Source organism: Podarcis liolepis (assembly GCF_965112155.1).
Source record: "Podarcis liolepis genome assembly, chromosome: 15".
NCBI classification, from domain to species: Eukaryota; Metazoa; Chordata; class Lepidosauria; order Squamata; family Lacertidae; genus Podarcis; species Podarcis liolepis.
The window spans coordinates 23,537,129-23,562,812 of record NC_139566.1 but is presented as its reverse complement, the minus strand read 5'-3'; the positions used below and the strand labels follow the sequence as shown (position 1 = coordinate 23,562,812).

The following is a 25,684-nucleotide window of genomic DNA, read 5'->3' as shown; positions in this document are numbered from 1 at the left end:
TCTTTTAAAAAAGGTGATTTATATTGTGAAAAGTGTCTCATGTGCTTCGGGCATAGAGATATTATCATAATTCCTTCTAATACTGATTCAAATTGTGCCATGCAGAGCCTCCACTCGTTTCCCCATACTAATGTCCGGTCTGTGAGCGCCATTGCGTGTATACCCTAAACCCATGTGCAAGAGAGGCGTTCAGGGGCAGAGAACACGCTCTGCTTGCCAAAAGGTTCGATCTCTGGGTAGGGCTGCGAGGAACTCCGGCAGAGCTGCTGCCAGCCCGTGTAGAAAATGCTGAGCTGGGTGAGCCAATGGTCTGATTCGGTATAAGGAAGCCTCCTATGATTGGTCAGGGGTAGAACATCTGTTTTGCAGGCAGAAAGTCTGTGACTCGATCCCTGGAATCTCCAAGTAGGACTGAGCACCTGGAGAGCAGCTGCCAGACAGTGTAGATGACACTGAGCCAAGAATCTCACTTGGTGTAAGGTAAAGGTAAAGGACCCCTGGATGGTTTAGCCCAGTCAAAGGAGACTATGGGGTTGCAGCACTCATCTCACATCAGGCTGAGGGAGCCGGCATTTGTCCACAGATAGCTTTCTGGGTCGTGGCCGGCATGACTAAACCGCTTCTGGCGCAACGGGACACCGTGGCAGAAGCTAGAGCGCACGGAAAGGGCATTTACCTTCCTGCCGCAGTGGTACCTATTTATCTACTTGCACTGGTGTGCTTTCGAACTGCTAGGTTGGCAGGAGCTGGGACAGAGCGACAGCAGCTCACCCTGTCATGGGGATTCAAACCACCGACCTTCTGATCGGCAAGCCTAAGAGGCTCAGTGGTTTAGACCACAGCGCCGCCCGTGTCCCACTTGGTGTATGTAGGGCTGCCATGCATCATGGATCTTAGACCTAAGTCAATCAACAAGCCCTGGTTTTTACTTTTTGAAATATGGCAGCCCTAAGTTACACGGCCGTTTCTCACACTGAGCTAGTCAACCTTGCAAACAGGTGTGTGTGGATGATCTCCTGAGACGCCATCAGCTCAGCTCTCAATCGAACCTCAGGAACCCGATGGCGCCACTTAGAGGTCACATTTGGAAAAAGGAAACGGCTGTTAATAGATCAAGAGCCTCGAAGAACACCTACTCAGTCAGTTCTTCATCCCCTGAGTCTTCATCGGAGGACGAGGATGATGGGTATTTCGGCGGCTGACAGTCAGTCCTCTGCCTTTCCTGCTCCTTCCACTCTTCCAGCCTGGTTGCTTCCTGCCTCTCCAGAGTTTCTCTGCGAAGCATATGGAAGTAGCCCCGCCCGATCTTCACCGAGTTGATCAGATACCTGTTAAAAATGGTGGGAGGTCAAGCACTGAAGTGATGGCAAAGCTACCAATATGGAGATACATTATTCCCCTCCAGCAACCGTCCAGAAGAATTCTCTGTCTCTTTCAATTTCTGTAAAGAGTAAAAGAGCCCATGTTGAAAGAAGTCCAGGACCCAAAGGATTATGGGTTGTCTCAGAGGCCTCCCACTTCCTCATTCCTGTCAGGAGAACTTATTTAATTCAATTTTTTAAAATTTAGATCTTTGTGAACACTATTCGCAACCCCGAAAGTGCAGTAGCAGGGCGTTACATCACAACATAAACAGGGCAAACAAAGAATCAATAATAAGGAAAAGAAACGGTGACGCGCCAGAATAAAGCAATACATTACGAGCTGCAGTGGTTGGTGAATGTTGAGCATCACAGTCTATCGTAGGGCTGGGTGATGCATCAATACATCGTCCAAAAATGGTTTCGATACTGGTTTCATAATTTTTAACCTGGCAGTATATTGCGAATCATGATGTTTGTGTGTGTGTGTGTGTGTGTGTGTTATGCAAAAATCGCCTTGTTGTAAAAACCATGAAGCCAGACAATGCCTCTACATAGCTCCATCCTTATTTCAGACATTGTGATATATTAGTATAGCACAGGCATAGGCAAACTCGGCCCTCCAGATGTTTTGGGACTACAACTCCCATCATCCCTAGCTAACAGGACCAGTGGTCAGGGATGATGGGAGTTGTAGTCCCAAAACATCTGGAGGGCCGAGTTTGCCTATGCCTGGTATAGCACAACGTTTAGCTGATGATATATCACGATGTTGAAAACCAGATATCGCCCAGCCCTAAATAGTAGGAAATAAGATCCTACTGGATGACTTAAAAGCATTCTGGACCCTCCATCCCCCTGGAGATACACGATTTTTGTGCATTTTTTCCCATGGTAGTCAAAGTCTGTAAGTTATAATACCACACAGCCAAATGCGGATTTTTTCAAGGTTTCCTATTGCTGGGCTGTTGAAATCCCAGTGGCAGCGAAAATCCAAATCAAGAGCTCTTCGGAGTGACAAGCTGTCTGTCCACATATTGACAAATGACAGTTGTGGGGAAGCCTGAGCAGGTGATTTAATTGTTTTGGATATTTCTTAATATACTCGGGGCCGGAATAATGAAACCTGATGGCATTCCCACCAAAGGTGGAAGGAAGTCCCTCAGAGCCCGCAGGCCCTCCAGCAATCTTGTGTTGATTGCGACGCGATAGGAAACATCTGCACAGGTGCGCAATTGCCATCTGTGCTGCCAACTCCCTCCCATATAACGAAACGGATTTATAGGAATTCGCTAACTGCCGTGATTACCATTCAGATTCCTGTACTAGAACTGATGGGACACCCTGTACGCCTAAACACAGACCCTTTATGGAAGGCGAGCTACTGAATTCCCTGTTCTAGCCCACGGGTAGGTAAACTAAGGCCTGGGGGCTGGATCTAGCCCAATCGCCTTCCAAATCTGGCCCATGGACAGGCCGGGAATCAGTGTGTTTTTACATGAGTAGAATGTGTCCTTTTATTTAAAATGCATCTCTGGGTTATTTGTGGGGCATAGGAATTCATTTATTTTATTTTTTTCCAAAATATAGTCCGGCCCCCCACAAGGTCTGAGGAATAGTGGACTGGCCCCCTGCTGAAAAAGTTTGCTGACCCCTGTTCTAGCCCATAATGGAGGAGTCTGAGAAAGGAGGGTTACTCCGAGGAGCACATCATCCTGACCCAAGTGTTGGACTACCTAAAACAGCCTTTGTCAACCTTACATGCCTACAGACATCTGGCAGGCTCCTTCAGTCTGCTCTTCCTGGTGCCTGGCAAGAACATTTTTGCTTAGGCAAAGCCTACGCAGACATATTGAAAGTTGCCATGTGTTTTAATCTGGCCACTGCTGAATTTGATTATTTTTGGTCATTGCTGAATTTGATTATTTTCTGGAGGTTTTTAATGGCTGTGCTTAACTGTTTGTTTTAAGATGATGATTTAATCTTAACTCTTTTTGTAAATTGCTTTGAGGTCCATTATTCATCATAGAATTGTAGAATCGTAGAGAAAACCATAGAGTTGTACATCTGAAAATGCTTGCAGCATTAAGATAAATTCAACAGTGTAAATAAGTTTTGATGGATGTAATAGTGGAATACTGGAACTTCCGGGTTAGCGCGATCGGCTAATGGCGGATTCCCTCCGAGCTCCGGAGGGAATCGGCTCCGCAGGAGTTGGGTCTTGCCGCTGCGGCGACGCGGGGACCCTTAAAAATCACAGGCGGTGAAACCTGTGAACCTGGTGACTCGGCGGGCACCATTAGCACCCCCCGACCCGCAAAGGAGCCTTTTTAAAGGCTTTGGAACGGGGGACGGGGTGAGTGGGGCGGTGCTGAGAGTCGACTGCTTCTCCTGCAGAGTGAAGCCGCATGCCATGGTCGGAGAGCGCTGACGACTTCTTATGAACAATTGGACTCTAAAGCAGCAACCCGTGAGTAGTATGGAAATCGGACTTGTAAAGAAAAATCTTTTTTTTTTTTTTTAATTAGGCACGATCGGGGAAGGCGCAACTAGGAAGTCCGTCTCCCCGTCTTATACATAATCCAAAGCAAGGACCAGCTAACTAAGGTCGAGAGGATTTTATCTTTTTTATTGGGTAAAGATATTGATTTCACGATTTGGCAGTTTAAGTAATCTTACTGGAGGATAAGAGCAAATTGTGGGAGCTGAAGTGCCATCCCCCCGGACCCGGGAGTGATCCGCGAGAGAGCCTGCTGAAGAGATATTGAAGAGCTTGACAGCTGTCAAATTAGCTGTCAAGACGGGTAAAGAGAACTTTGTTTTATACTGTCTCTGCTGGTTGTATTAGTTACAATTTGGCTATATTTTGTTGAAAGTAAGGAAAAACCGATACAAACTAACTTGACTTTTGGATTTGAACTGGAAGGATACTAAGTAACCAAAATCCCTCTAGAGGGGGTTTTGGGACATTACAAGAATGGCTGAAGGAGGGAAAATTCAAGCTAAATTGGACAGAGTGTTCTTTCTCTTGGGAAAGTTACAAGGCCAAATTGATGTTTTGGCTACTAACGTTGCAACTCTGGACTTAACAGTAAACAAATTCACTGAATTCGATAAGGACTTGATCCAGGAAGTTTATGCAGCTGGACAGGAGGAGAAATTTGAGAATCTTGAGAGTGTGGAGAAAGAGACACAAGTTGTTTCTGAGGAAAAGGAAGGAGGAGACGTAATGTTGCAGACGACAAAGGAGAGCCAGAGGCCTGACATGATGATTACAAAGGAAAATAAGAACTTGATAATGAAAATCTGGTCTGAGCTCGAGATTGAAGAATGGAGAGATCTCCTTATGTGGAGATCTGAAGACCCAAGGATTACAAATTTGATTAAGGTGAAAGTTGGAGCTTTGGGGACATTTGGACTTGAAAGGAATAAGAAACAAGATTTGGGCTCCACTTTTAAGTATGGAGGCCTGGCTGGAAGAAACATTGTCCCTATCGGGCCAGAGTGTCTCCGAGATTTGGTGTTTAACACTAAGGACTATAAAAAAAAAACCGGCAGAGAGGAACAGAGAGAGAATTGAGAGCCTCAGACGTGAGATCTCCAGGCTGATATTAGATTAAGACTGATGGACATTTGTTGGGGATTGAAACTGGGAAAGGGGACGGGGTGGGGTTTGGGGATCCAAAGGGTGCATAACTATAATCCATCTTTTTTCTTTTTATTCTGTTTTATTACTAGTATGAAAAGTGGGGAATTCGTGGAAGGGAATTTGGGTCGACTTTAGAAAAAGGACTTAAGATTTAAGAATGAACATTGATGCATAAATTTAGATGTTGTAAAAATGGGCTTTTAAATTTAACTAAATATAAGAAGGTTAAAATTGGGGATAAGAACTTGTTGAAATAACAATTTGAATTGGAATATAAGAAGGGGAGGTGTGGGGAAGTCAGAGAAATATGCTATAGAAAAGAAGGGTTTTAAACTGTATATGTTTTCCTTTTTTGTTTTTTGTTTTTTGTTTTTTTTTTAAATCGAAAATTCTTAATAAATATCTATTTAAAAAAAGTAATAGTGGAATACTGAATGGCATCGTTTTTTGTAAAATATGCAGGGATTTATGATATATAAAATGAACCATGGAATAAGAAGGGAAGACACTGATATCTTAAGGATACAAAAATGAGTACTTTAAATTGTAAAACAAAAATATTACGCGCACACACACACACACACACACACACACACACATATAATGAGAAAATGATAGAGTTGGAAGGGACTGCGAGGTTCATCTAGTCCAACCCCTGCAGTGCAGATTATTATTATTATTATTAATTCCTCATTGCATTTCTGTCCTTTACTTCAAAGGAGCTTAAGGTGGGAAACGTTCTTCTCTCCCTTCCTCATTTAATCCCCACAACATCCCTGTGAAGTAGGTTAGACTGAGAGGCAGTGACTGGCCCAACATCACCCAGGGAAGTTCATGGTCCAGTGGGGATTTGAACGGTGGTTTCCCAGGTTCTAGTCTAACACTCTAACCACAACACCACACTGGTATATCATCATCGTCACCATCATAGAATCATAGAATTGTAAGGGATCATGAGGGTCATCCAGCTGAACCCCCTGCAATACAGGAATCTTTTGCCCAACGTGGGTTTTGAACTCACAACCCTGAGATTTAGAGTCTCATGCTCTACCGACTGAGCTATCTCTTCACCACGATTTATTTATATCCCACCTTTTCTGCAGAACTGGGACTGAAGGCGGTTCACAAAAAAATAAAAGAAACACAAAAAGCTAAAAGCCTATAAAATATAAGTTAAAAAGCAACTGTGCTAAGATGACTATGTAACAGTGGCTTCCATCGTAAGATGCATTTGTGCCCCTATAAGGCTGGGGTTCACATATTTGATAAATATATATGTGACATATAAGGGGAGAAGACCTCACCTAGATTCTAGGCAAATAAAGGCTTGTGGTTCAGAGAGAGATGAAGACAGTTGAATTTTGCATTGGCTATGAGACTGCAGTAGATTTCTTTCGTCCGTCTCTCTCTCTCTCTCTCTCTCTCTCTCTCTCTCTCTCTCACCCCCTTTCTATTTTTAAAAGAAGTCTTTTGTTGGATGACAGACGAGACAGACAACGCAAAGCGCTCACTGCCAGCAAAATGGATACATCACGACAAGTTGTTCTGCAGTCCGCGTGCAAAACATATTTCTACCCCGTCCGAATCAGACAAGCCCATCCATCTCCCGAAACATTGCGCGCGTACCTCCTAAAGTAATGGCTGCAACCGGGTTCAGAACACCCTCTTCCTTCCTAGCAATGCATTAAAACTACTCGAAGGCTACTAGACACTTAACAAATGGCGCTTCTGAATCTCAAGGTGATTCTCCGTCTGCCTGTAATGCCCGTGGAATTCCAGACGTATGGGAACCCATGTTGGAATGTATAGATTTTGGCAAATTTCCTTTAAAAAAGCTCAAAAACTTCTTTTTTTTCATTTTTTAAAAACTATTTTATTTATGACTTTCAGGTTTATGCATTTCAATAATTTTACTGTCGTTTTAACATTTCAAAACTTGACTTCCTTCCCCCTCTTTCTGCTGTTCCTTAAATTTATTTTTAAGATTTTCTGCATATCCAAATTAACTTATTCATCTGCTTTAAATACACACTCTTACGAAACTGCAGGTTATTACAATAATCCTGCCAATGTTCTTATCTGTTTACAGTTTGTTTGTAAATATCCAATAAACCATTTCCATGGTTTTATGAAAAGTCTGTTATCTTGCTTTCTTATTTTTCCGGTAAGTTTTGCTATTTCTGCATATTCCATATGTTTTTGTATCCATTCCTGGGACTTCTTCTTCTTTCCATTTTTGGACAAGTAAAATTCTTGCTGCTGTAGTCGCATACATGTATAAGATTCTATACTGTTTCCGTTGTTCTGTTCCTATAACTCCCAAAAAGAAAGCTTCTGGGGTTGTTTTTTACAAATGTTATTTTAAACATCTTTTTCAATTCATTATATATCATTCCCAGTAAACACAAAACTTCTTATTCAGATTCTGCAAAAGTCCAACAATTATTGTGTCTGGATTTTCACTTTTGGAAATATTGCAACCCAAGAAATGTATGCCTCTGACAGTGGAGGTAAAAACACAGTCATTGTGGCTAGCAGCCAATGAGAGCCCTGCCCTCTCTGAATTTGTCCAATCGCCTTTTAAAGCCACCTAAGTTGGTTGGCTACGCCTCCCTCCTGCGGGAGTGAGTTCAACTATGTGTTGAATAAAGAAATACTTTCATTTATCTGTCCTGAGTCTCCCAACTGTACGGAAGCTCTCCATTTCACACACCACTTCCAATCTTTTAAGTTTGTTGTTGTTGTTTAGCTGTTTAGTCGTGTCCGACTCTTCGTGACCCCATGGACCAGAGCACGCCAGGCACTCCTGTCTTCCACTGCTCCCGCAGTTTGGTCAGACTCATGCTGGTAGCTTTGAGAACACTGTTCAACTATCTCGTCCTCTGTCGTCCCCTTCTCCTTGTACCCCAATCTTTCCCAAATCAGGGTCTTCCAGGGAGTCTTCTCTTATCATGCGGTGGCCAAAGTATTGGAGCCTCAGCTTCAGGATCTGTCCTTCCAGTGAGCACTTAGGACTGATTTCCTTCAGAATGGAGAGGTTTGATCTTCTTGCAGTCCATGGGACTCTCAAGAGTCTCCTCCAGCACCATAATTCAAAAGCATAGATTCTTCGGTGATCAGCCTTCTTTATGGTCCAGCTCTCACTTCCATACATCACTACTGGGAAAACCATAGCTTTAACCTTTTAAGTTTAGTTCTCCCAATTCCATAGAGGTTCTGATTTTTTTTGGTTTTGCTTCTAAAAGCCTCAACGAAATTCTGCAGAATTTAAGGGTCGTTTTCTCCAAATATATGTATACCGTTCCATGCAATTTTGCTTTGCTTGTTCCTTAAACTTCAGCAGTTGCATCCACCCAGGAAGGGTGCTGCTGCGACGGGGACTGCAACCATCAATTTTGAATGATGACTGTGTTTCAGTTCACATATTGTTTCAGAAACTGCAAATCAGAACCGAACTGAATTTCTACCCTGTCTCTACCAGGTAAGCATTATGTTCTGACAGCTCTCTCTCTCTACCTCTATCTCTCAACACACACACACATTCTGCACTGTCTCTGGCAGGCGGCACAAACAAGGGCTAGTCATTTTCACACAAGGGGTGGGGAGGGGGCAAAACAAATACCTTTCCATTTAAATCCTCGTTTCAAAAGCATCGTATTTATGCAGCAACTTAATAAAATTAGCCTCTGCCGCCAACTTGACGAGGAGGCAAGAATCATTCATTAAAATGCAAATGCATCTGAGATGAACTTTGGAATGCATTTATTACAGTAATTGAGCTCCAGCCGGCTGGAAGTCACAACACGGATTTTCCGCCACCTTGCCGACAAAGGCCATGCCTTTCTTGTAAACTAATAACTTCGTCACTGGGAAAATTGAGAGAGCTTCCCTCCCCCACCCCCCGCCGCCTTTTTGAGTGCTAATCATTTTCGTCGGAATACTCCGGCTCCTTTATAGGATTAAATTAATATAGATAAAGGTCAGGCTCGTACTGTACCAAAATAAAAATGACCTGGCAGCAAACCAGGTGGATGGCAAGCTGGCGAGGTGCTCGCTTTCATGCTTAATACAACATCATGTTCGTATAATTATCTTAAAACGTCTGACCGCCCCGCTGATCTATTCGTAAATTTGTAACATGGAATAACAAAGGAGTCGAGTTTGAATAGGCCGGATGCATTTCTTTGAAGCAGGAGTGAAAACATACTTATCAAAGGGTACGATCCGACTATTATTAATATTATTATTATTACTGACCCGTACTTCACTCAGAGGTCCCAGAGCAGGTTACAATAGTAAAGGTAAAGGTAAAAGGACCCCTGACCATTAGGTCCAGTCATGACCGACTGGCGCTCATCTCGCTATATTGGCCGAGGGAGCCGGCGTACAGCTTCCGGGTCATGTGGCCAGCATGACCAAGCCGCTTCTGGGAAACCAGAGCAGCACACAGAAATGCCATTTACCTTCCCGCCGGAGTGGTACCTATTTATCTACTTGCACTTTGACGTGCTTTTGAACTGCTAGGTGGGCAGGAGCAGGGACTGAGCAACGGGAGCTAACCCTGTAGCGGGGATTCGAACAATAGTAAAACAATAGTAAAACACAGTATTAAAAGCAGGTTTAAACAACTGACAATTGCAAAATAACACACCTCAAGTGTCCAAAGCCTAGGTAAAGAGGTGTGTTATCAGCACTCTCCAGAAACAGTATAATGAAGGTGTCAGACTCACCTCCGAGGGGAGGGAGTTACACACTTAGCGTCCACATCTGGGCATCCCCAGAACCACCACACACACTGCCCAGGCTTGCACTTTGGTGCAGCTATCGCAGCAGTTTGGCTTCACCCCCATAGGCGCACTCCATTGTCTCACAAGACAATGCCAACGACTATAGAGTCTGCACTGCAAGAACGGGATGCTGGACTAGATGCCATTGGCCTAATCCTGCAGGCTTCCCCATGTTCTTATGTTCTTTACAGAGTTCCACTCCAGGGCAAACTGCGTCGCGGGTGCGCAACTGGGAGATGCAGTGCTGTTGTCGGACCCAGAAAATAGCACTTTCCTTTCATGACTGATGGCGTAGGTAATATTCCACCCATCCAGACACTCTGCTCCCTGTCTGCTCATGTCTGCTGTCTAATTAACGTGAGCTGTCATTCACGGAGAAAGAAAGTCTTCCTCCCCCCCCCCCCAACGCAGATCCACTCTCTTTCTCCCCTCTTTCTTTCTGGAACAGAATTTTGCAAACCTCCAGCCGTGACCACGCAAGAAGCATGCCAATTAGAGCGCTGGCTGCCAAATGGCAAAAAAAGGGAAGAAGCCTAGGATACGAGGCAACAGAGCACCTGTTTCCAAGCAACTGGCATTACCAAGCATTAGCTGCAGAGGAAGTCTAGCGTTGGCAGGTAATGCCAAAGTCCCCAAGCGGCGGCACAATTTCTCTCTTTCTCTCTGTGCTGCAGGTGCTCATCGTATCTCCGGCCACGATCACGGCCACGCCGACAGCCTGATCTGCTCCGGCTGATTTGCTGGCGTTGGGAGAGGAGGGAATTTGCAGAGTACGAACAGGGGCTTACAACAGCCGAGGCTGAAAAGCAGTGGGCTGAAGAGGAACGAACGAAAGAAAGAAAGAAAGAAAGAAAGAAAGAAAGAAAGAAAGAAAGAAAGAAAGAGGAGTTGAGGCCAGGCAGAATACCAGTGTTAACAGCTTGGCACAGGGCAAAGGAGCAGGAAGTGTCTTAAGCCTGGAGGTCAGCAGAGAACAGAATGAATACATCAGGTCCATGCCTGCGAATCCCGCAATTTGAGTCTCTGCGTTTCGAGTGCCTTATCTGTGATGCTGCTGTTATAGGAATTCTAAGGTCTCATATATATATATAAACCATATGTTCATAAATCTACAAGGCAAATACATACATAAGTACAGTGGTGCCCCGCAAGACGAATGCCTCGCAAGACAGAAAACTCGCTAGACGAAAGGGTTTTCCGTTTTGGAGGTGCTTCGCAAAACGAATTTCCTATGGGCTTGCTTCGCAAGACGACAATGTCTTGCGAGTTCCTGCTGGTTTTTTCCCCTCCCCCCTTTTTCTAAGCTGGTAAGCCGCTTATCAGCTGATCCGATCAGCAGATAAGCCGCTAAAAGCCACTAAAAGCCACTAATAGCGCTAATCCGCTAATCTGTCAATGGGCTTGCTTTGCAAGACGAAAAAACCGCTAGACGAAGAGAATCACAGAACGGATTCTTTTCGTCTTGCAAGGCACCACTGTATATAAACCATGTGTCTGAAATAGTAAAGGTAAAGGGACCCCTGACCATTAGGTCCAGTCGTGAACGGCTCTGAGTAAAGCGCTCATCTCGCTTTTACTGGCCGAGGGAGCCGGCGTACAGCTTCCAGGTCATGTGGCCAGCATGACTAAGCCGCTTAGGGCGAACCAGAGCAGCGCACGGAAACGCCGTTTACCTTCCCACCAGAGCGGTACCTATTTATCTACTTGTACTTTGACGTGCTTTTGAACTGCTAGTTGGGCAGGAGCAGGGACCGAACAATGGGAGCTCACCCCGTCACGGGGATCTGAACTGCTGACCTTCTGATCGGCAAGCCCTAGGCTCTGTGGTTTAACCCACAGTGCCACCTGCATCCCTTGGTCTGAAAAATCCAGGAGAGCAATCCTGAAGCCATTTTGACTCTTCCAGTGACCTCAAATATTCTCTGCAGTGAGGAAGGAAACAGGAAAGCCTCCCCATTGTTTCTTTGCTCTAATCCTGTCTTAAGGGTGTATTTGAGCATGAATAGGGTGAGCCTGTGACCTGGATTCAGGAACTAAGTATTTAGCATCTCAAAAGGAATGGCCAGGCTGCCCAGGTAAAGCAATCAAGTGACCATTATCAGTATCCTGCCAGACAGGATTTCTGTTGTAGACTGCCCCCCCCCCTGATGTATGTATGATTGTTTTGGGGAGTGGTCTTGAGCTACAGAATAGCAGAAGCCAACCAGAGTATATTGAGAAGCAAAGCGGCTAGTAAGCCTGCTCTTTATTAAACTGTTGCAACAGGGTCCCCACACACCACACACAGGAGGGAGGAGAACCCAGAACAATGGTGTGCAAGCCCTTATACAGACTCTTGAAATTGCCCACCTTGTAGCCCAAGACCACCCCCCTAAAATATCATACAAACATCACAGAAGGAGGTGGTCTACAGCAGTGTTTCCCAACCTTTTTTGGGCAAAGGCACACTTGTTTCATGAAAAAAATCTCGAGGCACACCACCATTACAGCCCCGTGACGTCAGCGCGCAGCGTCACGCCAGGAGGGACATGAATTGCTAGCAAATTACATAATCACCTCCTTGAGGGCTGGCTCATCTTCTCCGAAGGCAGAACCCCATTAATTAACAGCACAGACTCACACCATAGCCAAGACGAGGGGGGAAAACCTCAGTCATGCACAGTCATGCACATGTGGGGGCTAAATGAGGACGAAGACCGGGCAGAGAGCAGGGTTCAAATCACCCCACCTGGCCAGGACAATCCCTGGGTGCTCCCTTGGGCCACTCGCCTGACCCACCTCGCAGGGCTGTTGTTGCGAGGATAACACGGGGAGAACCACACGCGCCCCCGGGAGCTCCTTGGAGGAGAAAGCGGGCGATGAATGCAATGCACGAAATATATGAGAGGCGACCAGGTTTTGCAGGTGAGGGGCCCCCGCCAGCCTCCGCTTCCAACACCCGGCGCAACGACGCCAAAGTTTCCCCCCGGGCTCGGCTCGGGGAGCAGCGCTGCTCCCCCCCCGGCTCCCCTTCGCCCTCCCGGCTCTCTCTGCCGCCCACTGGGGACCCCCCTCACCTGCCAAGTCCAGAGCGCCGGTGGAAGTTGCATGCATGCATGCAGGGCACCACGTTGCCATTGCATTGCACTGCACTCCATGCAACGCCTGCACGCATGCATTGCCTTGCACGCCCGCCAAGGGGTCTCCCCGCGGTCCGATGCGTCCCCTCCGGCGTGGATGCAGCATTGCAAAAATAACCCCCCCCCCGATGCAGCCCTACCTGGGGGGCAGCCTCCGCCTCCGCCGCTCTGCCTCCGCGGGGATCCCCGGGCTCCATCCTGCCGCCCGATCTCTGCGGGGGCGCAGGCAGGCTGCGCGGGGTCTGCGCGGAAGAGCCCCTGCCCGCCCGGCCGCCGCGCTCATTCCATGGCCGGGAGAAGAGCGCTTCAAACAAAATGCCCGGCCCGCCAGGCCACGCTGGGAAACGTAGTTCGCGCACCCCGCGCGGGCGCAGAGCCCAAGGGCGAGGGGACTACGGATCCCGGCAGCCCCCGCGCCGGGGACGGAGGGGGAGAGGCCGGGTGCAGGGATGGAGGGACGGGTGGGCGAGCGAGTGAGTGAGTGTGTTATGGAAAAATCTGGGTGCGGGGTTACTCTGCCACCCAGCTCATCGGACTAAGTCCGTGGGTCCCTGCGGAAGAAAATGAGCTCAGCCGGACGCAGGAGCAAACTGCAGAAGATCCAAGTTTATTGCGCAACAGGTTCAAGGCGAGATTGAACAGAGAGGAAGGGGTGACATGAACTTTTGAAATTTCCCTCCATGTCCCAGAATACAGTGCAAAATACATCCCAGTTACATCATGAATACATTAAGGAAAGGTTGGGTTACACAGATTACATCATGAATACATTAAGGAGAGGTTGGGTTACACTGGATTAACATATGGAGGAGGGAGGGAGGAATATGCAGAGCTGGAGATATGCGCAGATAAGCACATCCTGAGAAGACAATGGTCCATGTACGCATAGTCTGTCACCTGGCATTGCCCGAGGAAAGGTTTGGCAGAGTGATTTTGACAGGATTACTTGAGAGATTATGGAGGACAGGGGAGGGGTGATGGAGTCCTAGAGAAATTGAGCAAATATATTGTAGTCAAGAAGACATGCCCCCCCCCTTCCGTAACAGTCCCCCATTCGGAGATAGATTTGCATTAAAGTTCTGTAAGAACTTGCAAATCTTTTCTCCGCACCCTAAATCTCGGTGAATGGGATGTGTGGCTTTTTGCAAACCTGAAAGGGACTTGCAAGCCATGCCTTTTACGGTCATTTGCAAGTATAGCAGTGCAGGTAGCTGCATATAGGGTATTATATAAAAGAACACCTCTTGTATTTTGTTGCTAAATTACTCGTGGCATCCTAGCTCTTGGGAGAAACATTTTCAATAGTGGTGTATGCTTTACATTTAGCAGGAAGGTCCATTACTGACTGAAAAGTGCAGTTTGCTTCCCCCCCACCCATTTGTGTGTTCTCAGGTGTCAAGGTAGCTCTTCTGTGGTCTCACATCGGCATGGTGTCGCAGTAGTGGCAATCCCTGCTGAATCCACTTAGGGCTTTCATGTTGCCTGGCACCCACCACAGCTGGCACAGGTTTCGGACACGTCCTGAGAGAAATGCCTTTGCCTTGGCCAAAATCCATGGGATTTCTTATTATTATTACAGGCTCTGGTCTTGCATCCTGGGAAGTTGCTCACTTGCACTTTAAGGACCAAAAAGCTAATTGCAGCCTGGATACACTTGCCCAATTCAAACTGAGTCCAATTTGAATTTATGTGCCCATGGTTCTCAACCTTTCAAACCAGTCTGTTAAAGGAAAACTGTTCTTAAGAGGGCATTTTGTCTAAATAAGACAATTTAACTCTATAAGGGATCATTCCTGCAAAACCAAAGCATATGCACCTTCATGTATCTTATCAGCTTCTCTTTGGTAAAGCGAGTTTTAGCACATTTAAAATGGGTAGGGGAGTTGGCAGAGTGCCAGGTGGAACAACGAAATGTGGTTATCTAAACATTGGACTACACAATAGTGTGAGCTATCAGAAAGTATAAAATGCATGAGAATTGGTGTGCAAGCAATAAGACATTAAACATAAAAATTACACACAAAAATACCCCCCCTTGTGGGAATAACACACTGTCAGACACATTTCAACATTCCTACATAATAACACTTAAAACAAAACAAACTAATTAAATATCAGTTGCATATCTTGACACAATTGTGATCTTTTACACATGTATCTTTTGAATCCTGGAGCGCAGAGGCTTGAGGTTCAAGTGAAAAGATGTCCTTGCAAGTCAACTCCACCCCCCTTTGTCAGGCCCACTCCCCTGGCAGTCTATATCCTTTGAAAGAGATAGCTGTGGGCACTTGAAAACTCTGGTGTCTTGTGATGATGAAGAACTGAGTGGAGGGGTTGTTGCTGCTTTTCATCATTGCACATCTGTAGACGTGATATCCTGTAAGGGGGCAGGGTTTTGGGGACTTAAACACAGTTAGACAAGGAAGGGGCAAAAGGCAAAAAGGATGTCCTCCAGTTTCCATGGGAAGCTGCAAATAATAACAATCTTAGCACATTAAGCATTTTATTCATTTCAATATTATTATCACATTTCCACATAATTACTGTTATTATCTGCTAAGTTTGTTTGCTTTCCTTCACTTAGTTTTTGTTGTTGTTGTTCTTTTCATATTATAAAATAAAAATTACTCCACATGTATAGAAAGAGAACTGTAAAAAAAATACAAAGGTTAAAAAATACAAAAGAAAGTAAAAAATTAGATTACCAGTCAGATGAAAACAAACTTGACACAAAGACATCAGATTTAGAAAAGGATTATTATTAAATATATTATCAAAACCACGCAGATTACTACTAGACTGAAAAAAATGGGAAAACCATGGGGAAAAAACTTTAAAATAGTGTTTCTTGATGTGACAACATCAACTGTAATGTTAATACTGGGAAATGAGTTAATACCAAGAAAATGAATGGCAATTTAAAGTTGTGCAGGTACCTTGCACTAGCCAAAATGACAGAATTAATAAGAAATGCTCAGGCAAAAAGGTAAACAAATACCATTCCACAAACAATGTTTGGTTGTGGAAGTCACTAATATAGCAGGGATTCAGACTTGTTTCACAGAACAGAAAGAAAGTTGCTGTGGGAGGAAAAAGGGACAAACACTTTGTTATCGGGGTTCACATATCCTGTTAAAAGGGAAAATTATTTCATGTGAGAAGCCTGTCAGGAAATGCTGTTCCTAAAATTCCCATTGAGGGGGGAATGCTTTGATATTTACCTGTGAAAAGAATTTGGCATGTTAAGATTTGGAACTTGGAAAGCTCTTGACTTTTGATGGGCTAGTTGTTGTTTTGTTTTGTTTTGTTTTGTTTTTAGCCTTTTGTCTTAAGTAGCCTCTGGAGCAAAGACAGATTAAGGGTGATTTCCTCAATGGTTCCAAGTTTTCTTTTCTTTTCTTTTCTTTTCTTTTTTTTTTTGGAAGAAACCTCCTCTCCCCCCTTACAGTCCCCCCCTTCCTCTCTCTCTCTTCTTTAGCTGATCTAGCCTCTGTGCATGTGCAGAGTTCATGTCTCAGCAAACCTTTTATACTATTGAAAATGTTGCATCCTTTGGCTAAATTACCATTTGAATAAGGGAAAGGAAGGGTAAGGAGTAGATTTTGAAAACAGGGTTTGATTTTAAACAAAAAAGAGAAACTCAGCAATTTAAGTATTCACCAAAGCTAGCAATTTCAGCCCAAGCAAACTGAGACTGCTTCCTTTATGTACAGGAAAGGGCCAATATCCCTCTGGCCATTCGCGGAACAATCAACCGCTCTCTTATTTATGAGTAAAAATGGCCAGAGAGTTAGAATTCATAGGATTTTTTATTTAGTTTTTTTTTAACATTCTCAGTCATGGTCAAGGCTAATTCTACTTAACTATGTGAATTTTTATGTGCTTAAACTTTGAGTAGACTTTTAAGTCTGATTTTTGTAAATAATAGACAAAATGATAAACACTGTAATCACTTAAATATCACCAGTTCTGCTTCAAACATCACGAGCAAATCTGGGCTGAATTTCAACACATCAGCTACAAATTGGGAAAGTTGAAAGGGACCTGGGGTCATCTAGTCCAACCCTAAAATACAGGGTTCATAGCAAGATTTGTACTACCAGAAACACACACATTCACCTCTCACCTTTAAAAACAAAGAGCAAATCTGGGCTGGATTTCAACTCATCAGCCACAAATTGGGAAAGTTGAAAGGGACCTGGGGTCATCTAGTCCAACCCTAAAATACAGGGTTCATAGCAAGATTTGTACTACCAGAGACACACACATACTTATGTACACAGACACAACTGGGGAAGAGACCACAAGCCATGCGACTATCATGTACTAAGGAAGAGGAAAATAAAAGTACCCAACCCTTTTAGCAGATCTTGAAGCTAGTTTGAGTGAGAGTTTACTTCCTTAGACTAAAGAGTGAAAGTTCCTAGATAAATTATCTTTAAAGACTGAAGTGAACATTTTTCCTAAGATAGGGAGAGGATCTCTTATAAAGCACAGTTAAAACAGCCATAGATTTGATTTAAAAGGAATACAAAAGTGAACAATTTTTCCTGAACTTGCAGAGGAATAGTAAGCCTAATCTATGCCCCCCCCCTTGCAGTTTCCTTTAAAGGAAGCTTACTCGGGAGTAAATTTACCTAGCACAGAAGTAAGAAGGGAGAAAACAACTGAAAGAGGCAGAGTGAAACAAGGGGGAGGGGGGGCATTTTCTAACAAAAGAGGCCATGAAGTCTTATAGAGACTGCTATCAGGAGCCTTACAATAACTCTTCTGTCCAACTAAATCAAAGTTAAAACTGGACTCAAATATTTTTTCTTAGAATGAACACCATACTTTTATGGGCATACGCTTAATGAAATACATACACTGCATTTTAGCTTGAGCGAGCAGTTGTGCTCAACTAGGCTTTTGCAGCAGAAACATTAGGTTATCATCACCTTCCAAAATAAGACTGTAGACTCACAATCTCAAAAGTTGGGGCAAAGCAAGAGGTGGGGTAAACATTTGCACACTTCATTCTCATCTTGTCTTATTTAGGACTGCTAAGATCCAGCATGGCTTCCTTAGATTTAAATTTTGAAGCAAGCTTGCAGTTTAAACTATGCACACTTAAGAAAAGCAGTCTGCCAGAGACAGAAGGAACAGACAACACACATAACAGACAACATGTAAACATACATATTCTCATATATGTATTAACAGACAACACACATAACAGACAACATGTAACATATAAACAGATATATTCTCATCCTTTAGTTGGTTATTGCAAGGAGTTGGGCCACTACCTCTGGCTTCATTACGTGAAATTAGTAGGAAGGTCCCACATGGTTTTATGAGCCTCCTTGCCTCTTCAAACACACCACCAGTTAATCAAACTGGTAGGGCTCATAACGCTTGGTCGACTGGGTACCCCTTTATAGATGCATGCGTTGCTGTTGTTGCTTTTTTGCTTTTTCCTTTTTTGGGGGGGGTGTCTGGGATAGAGAAGGGGGAAAGAGAGGGGTTGATTAGGATTGGTATGTCTAGGGGTTTGGTATGCTTAGTACAGGGACGTATAGTAAAGAGGAGAAGGGGCTTCTAGTTGCCTGGCAACTTCCTTAGTGGGTTTTAGAGAGCTCTAGCTATCCGGTTCCTTGCGTTCCCTTTCCTATTTCCTTATTTCCTATAACCTGGGGTCTCTTTCCACTCTGCCGGTCCTGCCCAATTCCTCATGGGCTATCCCTCCTGGCAACCTCCTACCTATCGTCACATCTCAGGAAAAGGGGCCCTACTGGACGCCCGCGCCATGCGGTGCCAGATCGGGTGATCCCTGGATAGAATTTCGAACTGAAAATCCCCCTTGCTTTTGGAAGCGGGCTCACGCACGATACACGTGTTACGTGGCACCGACCAGTGCGGCTGGGATTGGGATAGAAAGCAAGACCACTTCCTGCCCCCTAGCAAGGACGCTCGGGAAGTTCGGAAAGAGAACTCCAACCCCTTGCTTTCAACTGAGATGCCCGTTGCGGAGAGTCGGCTGTCTTTCCAAGCCGGGTCTCACCGTCTTACTTTCGGGCTCCCAATTGGTGCGGCTGGCTGGAGATTTTAAGGAAAAGAGATAGAGCTCAGAACCCCCCTTTCGGGTTGAGCAGCGGTCCACGGTCTCTCTCACTAACCGGACCAAGAGAAAGGCAAGAAGGAGCGATAGAGAGGAGGGCAGAGAATTCAGTTGCCAGGAGATTCCACCCCCTTCCCACCAGTGCACTGGATTTTCCTTTTTCCTTATACTCACGCGTCTTCTATGATGATCCCGGGATCGATGAATAAGCCGGCTGGATCCCTCTTTTGCTCCCCGGCTGAACTCCTAGGGCTTTCGATTACCGCCCAGAAGATGGCTGGGGGTCCAAAAGGATCTTCCCAGGCAAAATGGCCCGGAGCCGGCTGAAGATTTCGGGGCCCCCAGTCAGCAGCTCGGGAGAACCGCAAGCCCCACGTTGGGCGCCAACTGTTATGGAAAAATCTGGGTGCGGGGTTACTCTGCCACCCAGCTCATCGGACTAAGTCCGTGGGTCCCTGCGGAAGAAAATGAGCTCAGCCGGACGCAGGAGCAAACTGCAGAAGATCCAAGTTTATTGCGCAACAGGTTCAAGGCGAGATTGAACAGAGAGGAAGGGGTGACATGAACTTTTGAAATTTCCCTCCATGTCCCAGAATACAGTGCAAAATACATCCCAGTTACATCATGAATACATTAAGGAAAGGTTGGGTTACACAGATTACATCATGAATACATTAAGGAGAGGTTGGGTTACACTGGATTAACATATGGAGGAGGGAGGGAGGAATATGCAGAGCTGGAGATATGCGCAGATAAGCACATCCTGAGAAGACAATGGTCCATGTACGCATAGTCTGTCACCTGGCATTGCCCGAGGAAAGGTTTGGCAGAGTGATTTTGACAGGATTACTTGAGAGATTATGGAGGACAGGGGAGGGGTGATGGAGTCCTAGAGAAATTGAGCAAATATATTGTAGTCAAGAAGACATGCCCCCCCCCTTCCGTAACAGAGTGGCAGCCGCCAAGCCTTGGTCGAGAGCCAGGAAGGGCCTCCCCGGAGGAGGAGGAGGAGGAGGGAGGCGCAGAGCGGGAGGGAGGGAGGGAACCCCAGGGGTCATCTAGTGACGGCGCCCCAATCGAAAATTTGACTTAAAAAAAAAAAATCTTTCAAATTTTCTAATTTTTCCCGCGGCACACCAGGCAACATCTCGCGGCACACTAGTGTGCCATGGAACAGTGGTTGGGAAACACTGGTCTACAGCAGAAATCCTGTCTGCCGGAATACCTGATAATGGTCACTGACTGCATTACCCGGGCAGCCTGGCCGTTCTTTTGTGATGGTTAATACTTTAGTTCCTGAGTCTCAGGTCACAGGCTCACCCTATTCAAACAGAAATATGCCCTTAAGACAGGATTTGCAAGCAAAAGGCAATCCCATTTCCTTCCTCCTTGCAGAGAAATATTTGAGGTCAATTTGGGAGAGTCAAAACGGCTTCAGGATGGCTCTCCTGTACTATTTCAGACAGGTTGGCGGTTTGAAGCCCCACAACGGGGTGAGCTCCTGTTGCTCGGTCCTTGCTCCTGCCAACCTAGCAGTTCGAAAGCACGTGAAAGTGCAAGTAGATAAATAGGTACCGCTCTGGTGGGAAGGGAAATGGCGTTTCCGTGCGCTGCTCTGGTTCGCCAGAAGCGGCTTAGTCATGCTGGCCACATGACCCGGAAGCTGTACGCCGGCTCCCTTGGCCAATAAAGCGAGATGAGCACCGCAACCCCAGAGTCGGCCACGACTGGACCTAATGGTCAGGGGTCCCTTTACCTTTACTATTTCAGACCTGTGGTTTATATACTTATGTATGTGTTTGCCTTGTACATTTATGAACATTTAATTTATATTTGAGACCTTAAAGGTAAAGGGACCCCTGACCATTAGGTCCAGTCGTGGCCGACTCTGGGGTTGCGGCGCTCTTCTCGTTTCATTGGCTGAGGGAGCCGGCGTTCAGCTTCTGGGTCATGTGGCCAGCATGACTAAGCAGCTTCTGGCGAACCAGAGCAGCGCACGGAAACGCCATTTACCTTCCCACCAGAGCGGTACCTATTTATCTACTTGCACTTTGACATGCTTTCGAACTGCTAGGTTGGCAGGAGCAGGGACCGAGCAACGGGAGCTCACCCCGTCGCGGGGATTCGAACCGCCAACCTTCTGATCGGCAAGCCTTAGGCTCTGTGGTTTAACCCACAGCGCCACCCGTGTCCATTTGAGACCTTAGAATTCTTATAACAAGCTCTAAACCTACTTACTAGGGGAGTAAGCCCTATTGAACTCAGTGGGACTTACTTCTGAGAGTGTCAGGATTGCATCCTGCTCTTGCTTGCTTTCTCCACATTATGCTAGGCAAGCCACTCCTCTTTGCTCACTGGGGTTTGGATTCCATTTCTTTGTGTACATTGTGCTGACTGGGTTCATCTTGTGCTACGTCTATAGCTGACATTTTTCTATCTTTTTTTTGCAGTTACTTTATAATGTTGTGGGTTGTGTTAATAAAGCTTTTAAAGGCAATTTCAATGGCCTCAGTCTTCAGTGGCATTTCAGTTTAATTACCTGTGATTCATGCCGCGAGCTGAGGCGCGTATCACTGTCAAATCCTCAACAGTGTAGGGATTGGGATACATTGACCTCAGCACCCTTTCAGATGTTTTGGAGTAAAAACCTTATTGGTCAAAGGCAGCAGAGCCAAGTTCAGGGGTTGTCTCCTTACTCCCCAGAACACTATTGATGATGGACCGGGTCAGAAGCGGCATTGACGTGCCCAAGGTGGTGTAGTGGTTAGACCAGGGTTCAGTTCCCCACTCGGTCATATTACAGGGGTCAGCAAACTTTTTCAGCAGCGGGCCGGTCCACTGTCCCTCAGACCTGGGGGGGGGGGGCGGACTATATTTTGAAGGGAAAAAATGAACGAATTCCTATGCCCCACAAATAACCCAGAGATACATTTTAAATAAAAGCACACATTCTACTCATGTAAGAACACCAGGCAGGCCCCACAAATAACCCAGAGATGCATTTTAAATAAAAGGACACATTCTACTCATGTAAGAACACGCTGACTCCTGGACCGTCCGCGGGCCGGATTGAGAAGGCGATTGGGCCGGATCCGGCCCCCGGGCCTTAGTTTGCCTACTCCTGGTCATGAAGCTCACTTAGTGACCTTGGAGTCAGTCACTCACTCTCAGTCTCATCTACCTCACAGGGTTGTTGTAAGGATGAAATGATGAGAACTATTCCTCCCCCCCCCCCACCTTGATTGAGCTCCTTGGAGGAAAGGTGGGATGCAAATGTAATTAATAATTGTTGTTGTTTACCTGCCTGGGATCTGCCTCTTTAGGGAAGCTGACATTTCTAGCTTTCATTTATCATCGGAAAATGGAAGAATTTGCACCCTTGTATAGGAACCAACATTTGCTGGTAAAAGAGACCTCTTCACATCAGGAAACATTATTTTCAGGAAACAACTGGAGACCTTTTCATTCCGACAAGATTTTCTAGCAGAATGAAAAGGTCTCTGCCTTAGGTACTCCTTTTTTGCATTGTTTTTTAATGTATATCTTCAGCTGGATTTCTGTACAGCTTTCAAAACTGTTTTTAGCATTTTTCATGGGGCGTTTGAAGGCAAAGGTAAGGAATTAATCAAAATAGAGTTATTATTTGTTGGGATTGAATCTGTACCCTGCCCTTCGTCCTCAAGGAGCTCAGGGTGGCAAACAGGTAACTTCGAGATAAAAATGAAGCAAAAACATTCTAAAAGAGATTCAAACATTACAAAAAACATTTATAACTAAAGGCATTATTCTAGCCAATGATCTCAGGGTTTCCAGGAACAGTATTCTTCAGCCACCAAATGCCTGGGTGAACAGGATTGTTTTCAAATTCCTCCTGAAAGCTGATCATGATGGAGACAGGCGTGCCTCACATGGGGAGGCCATTCTGCAACTGGGGAGTCACCACTGAAAAGGCCCTGCCATGGGTCAACACCAACAAGGCAGCCCCCAGTGGCAATATTACCACCAAGGTCTCACCCGATGTTTGTAATAACAACGCTTTCTGCGAAAGCCCGGTCACTCAGCTGCTTCTCTTATCTTCTTGCTCAGAGATAACATAGTTCTGCTCCTGATCTCCCCAGTGCTCAGAATACATGTACTTCTAATGCCTCATGTGATGTCTTGAGGAAACCTAGCGCAAGGGAGACCTGAAATAGCCAGCCAAAAGAATTAGGACAAATTGCCTGGGCCCAACTGCCCTAAGATTAACTAGCACCTGCCTCCTTTCCGTTGTTTACTGTCTGTTCTCTGCAGAACTGCTTTTGAAAGATGCTACTCTGGATGAGAATGTGAGTTTGGGGATGTATGTGCCCTTCTGCGGTTGGCAGCGATCGTTTGTCAGCGTTCATTTTGCATCGGGCTGTTGCTAAACCCCGCAAGCGGTAAATCATGGCATTTGTACCCACCGCCGATGTTCTTGCTGCAAAAGTCTGATATTCAAATTAATGAGTATATGAAGACCAAAGGAGCCATCGCGTGAATCAAGCATACAAATGGAAATTTCCATCAGTTCCAGCCACCTCTGCTCAATTTTAAAGTGTCATCGCTGGAGGCCACTTCATTTGTGACTCTCCCCCCCCCCCCTTAACTGGCATTTCTCTGCTTTAGAAACCAATGCATGCACCAGCCAAATAAGAACATGAGACGGTCTGTTTTGTCACCTGTGCATAAGTCTGAACATCAGTAGGTAGCACCTGAGTCTCTTAATCTCAGGCTCGTGGGTCGAGCCCCACATTTGGTGGAAGATTCCTGCGTTGCAGGGCTGCTGGACAAGATGGTCCCAACTCTACGAATCTATGATGGCATATTAAATTCCCATCATTAGAAAGGTAAAAAGGTAAAGGACTCCTGGACGGGTAAGTCCAGTCAAAGGTGACTATGGGGTTGCAGTGCTCATCTCACTTTCAGACCAAGGGAGCTGGCGTTTGTCTACAGACAGCTTTCCAGGTCATGTGGCCAGCATGACTAAACCGCTTAGGGAGCAATGGGACACCGTGACAGAAACCAGAGCGCATGGAAACGCTGTTTACCTTCCTGCTGCAGCGGTACCCATTTATCTATTTGCACTGGCATGCTTTCGAACTGCTAGGTTGGCAGGAGCTGGGACAGAGCAATGGGAGCTCACTCTGTTGCAGAGAATCGAACCTCTGACCTTCTGATTGGCAAGCCCAAGAGTGGTTAGCGGTTTAGCTTAGTGGTTTAGACCACGGTGTCACCTGAGTCTCTATTATAAGCGCTTAAAAACATAAAAGGAGCCAGTGGCCCATCTAGTCCAGAATGCTGCTATCGTTTGAGGACATCTCAGACATTAGGTTGCATCCAGTTAAGTTCTAGTGAGACTAGACCAGGGGTCTGCAACCTGCGGCTCCGGAGCCGCATGTGGCTCTTTTACATCTTTGCTGCGGCTCCGGGGCGGATACTAGCGAGGGGAGGAGGCGCATTGTGCGCCCCGACACTCCTCACTGTGGCGGGCGCTGTAGTGGCTGTGACGTTGCATGGGGGCGGTGCGTGCGTTAGTCACGCACCGTCCCGACGTCACCTTCCCGCCTGCTGTCAGATCGTGGCTCCAGAGATATATTTGTTTTAAATGTCGCAATGGTTTTGCGGCTCCCAGTTGTTGTTTTTTCTTCGGAAACGGGTCCAAGTGGCTCTTTTTGTCTTAAAGGTTGCAGACCCCTGGACTAGACCTACTGGAATCAATAGGCCTAAGTTGGTCATGCCTTTTAGTCTCAGTGGATCAGTATGACAAACGCTCAATACAACTCAATGGGCTGCATCTAACTAAATAGAGCCACTATAGAATCATAGAACTGTAGGGTCAGAAGGGACCCTGAGGATCATCTGGTCCAACTCCCTGCAACGTAGGAATAGGCAGCTGTCCCATATGAGGATCGAACCTACAACCTTGGAGCCATCAGCACCATGCTCTAACCAACTGAGCTATCCACTAGCGCAAGGACTTTTGGCTGTGCAAGGGAACTCCCTCTCCTCTCCCTGTGTTCCCCCTAAATGGTAGTGCCATGGCTCATTGTGCGGGGGGAGTGTGTGTCCATCAACCAACTGCAGAGAATCTTCTTTGCATGAAGAAAGTTGCAACATCTCCAGGTAGGACTGAGAGAGACCCCCTGCCTGAAACCCTGGAGAGCCACTGCCAGTCAGGGAGGACAGTTCTGAGCTGGATGGACCAATGATCTGACTTAGTATAGTGAAGGGCTGTAGCTCAGAGGTAGAGAATCTGCCTTGCATGCAAGGAGGTCACAGGTTCAATCCTTGGAATCTCCAGGTAGGACTAGAAGAGACAAGTGGCCTGAGTTGGTTTCAGGCGGCTTCCTACACTGCTAATTCTGTCCTGGAGGTTTCCTCAACCCTCCAAAGCAGATTTGAGGCACAAGAGAAGGCAGGGCAACTCTGTTGCTCAAGCAGAAATCCTTGTGCTGGCAGATCTATTTAGACGGATAGCGCCCAATATCTCTGATAATAAGAGGGTGAAAAGTCAGGTTCAAAACCTGTGACTAGTACAAGGGTGATAAAGCACACCAGCTACTTCTGGGAATGAGCTCAGAAACCAAGAGCAGAGTGCAGGGATTCCTGCGTTTGCAGCTACAGATCAACAATTGCGCTAGACGTTGACG

The 25,684-nt window shown here is 45.9% G+C and overlaps 1 protein-coding gene across 5 annotated transcripts in view; it reads right to left on the bottom strand.

The window, feature by feature from the left end:
* Nucleotides 1–25,684, bottom strand: part of CCDC60 (coiled-coil domain containing 60) — a 63,974-nt gene that overhangs the window by 12,338 nt on the left and 25,952 nt on the right. For all 5 annotated transcript variants that reach the window (XM_083478608.1, XM_083478607.1, XM_083478611.1 and 2 more), the window contains one exon: nucleotides 1,137–1,328. In XM_083478608.1, the coding sequence (XP_083334734.1) occupies nucleotides 1,137–1,328 (192 nt within the window). The remainder of the gene's footprint in view (nucleotides 1–1,136; nucleotides 1,329–25,684) is intronic.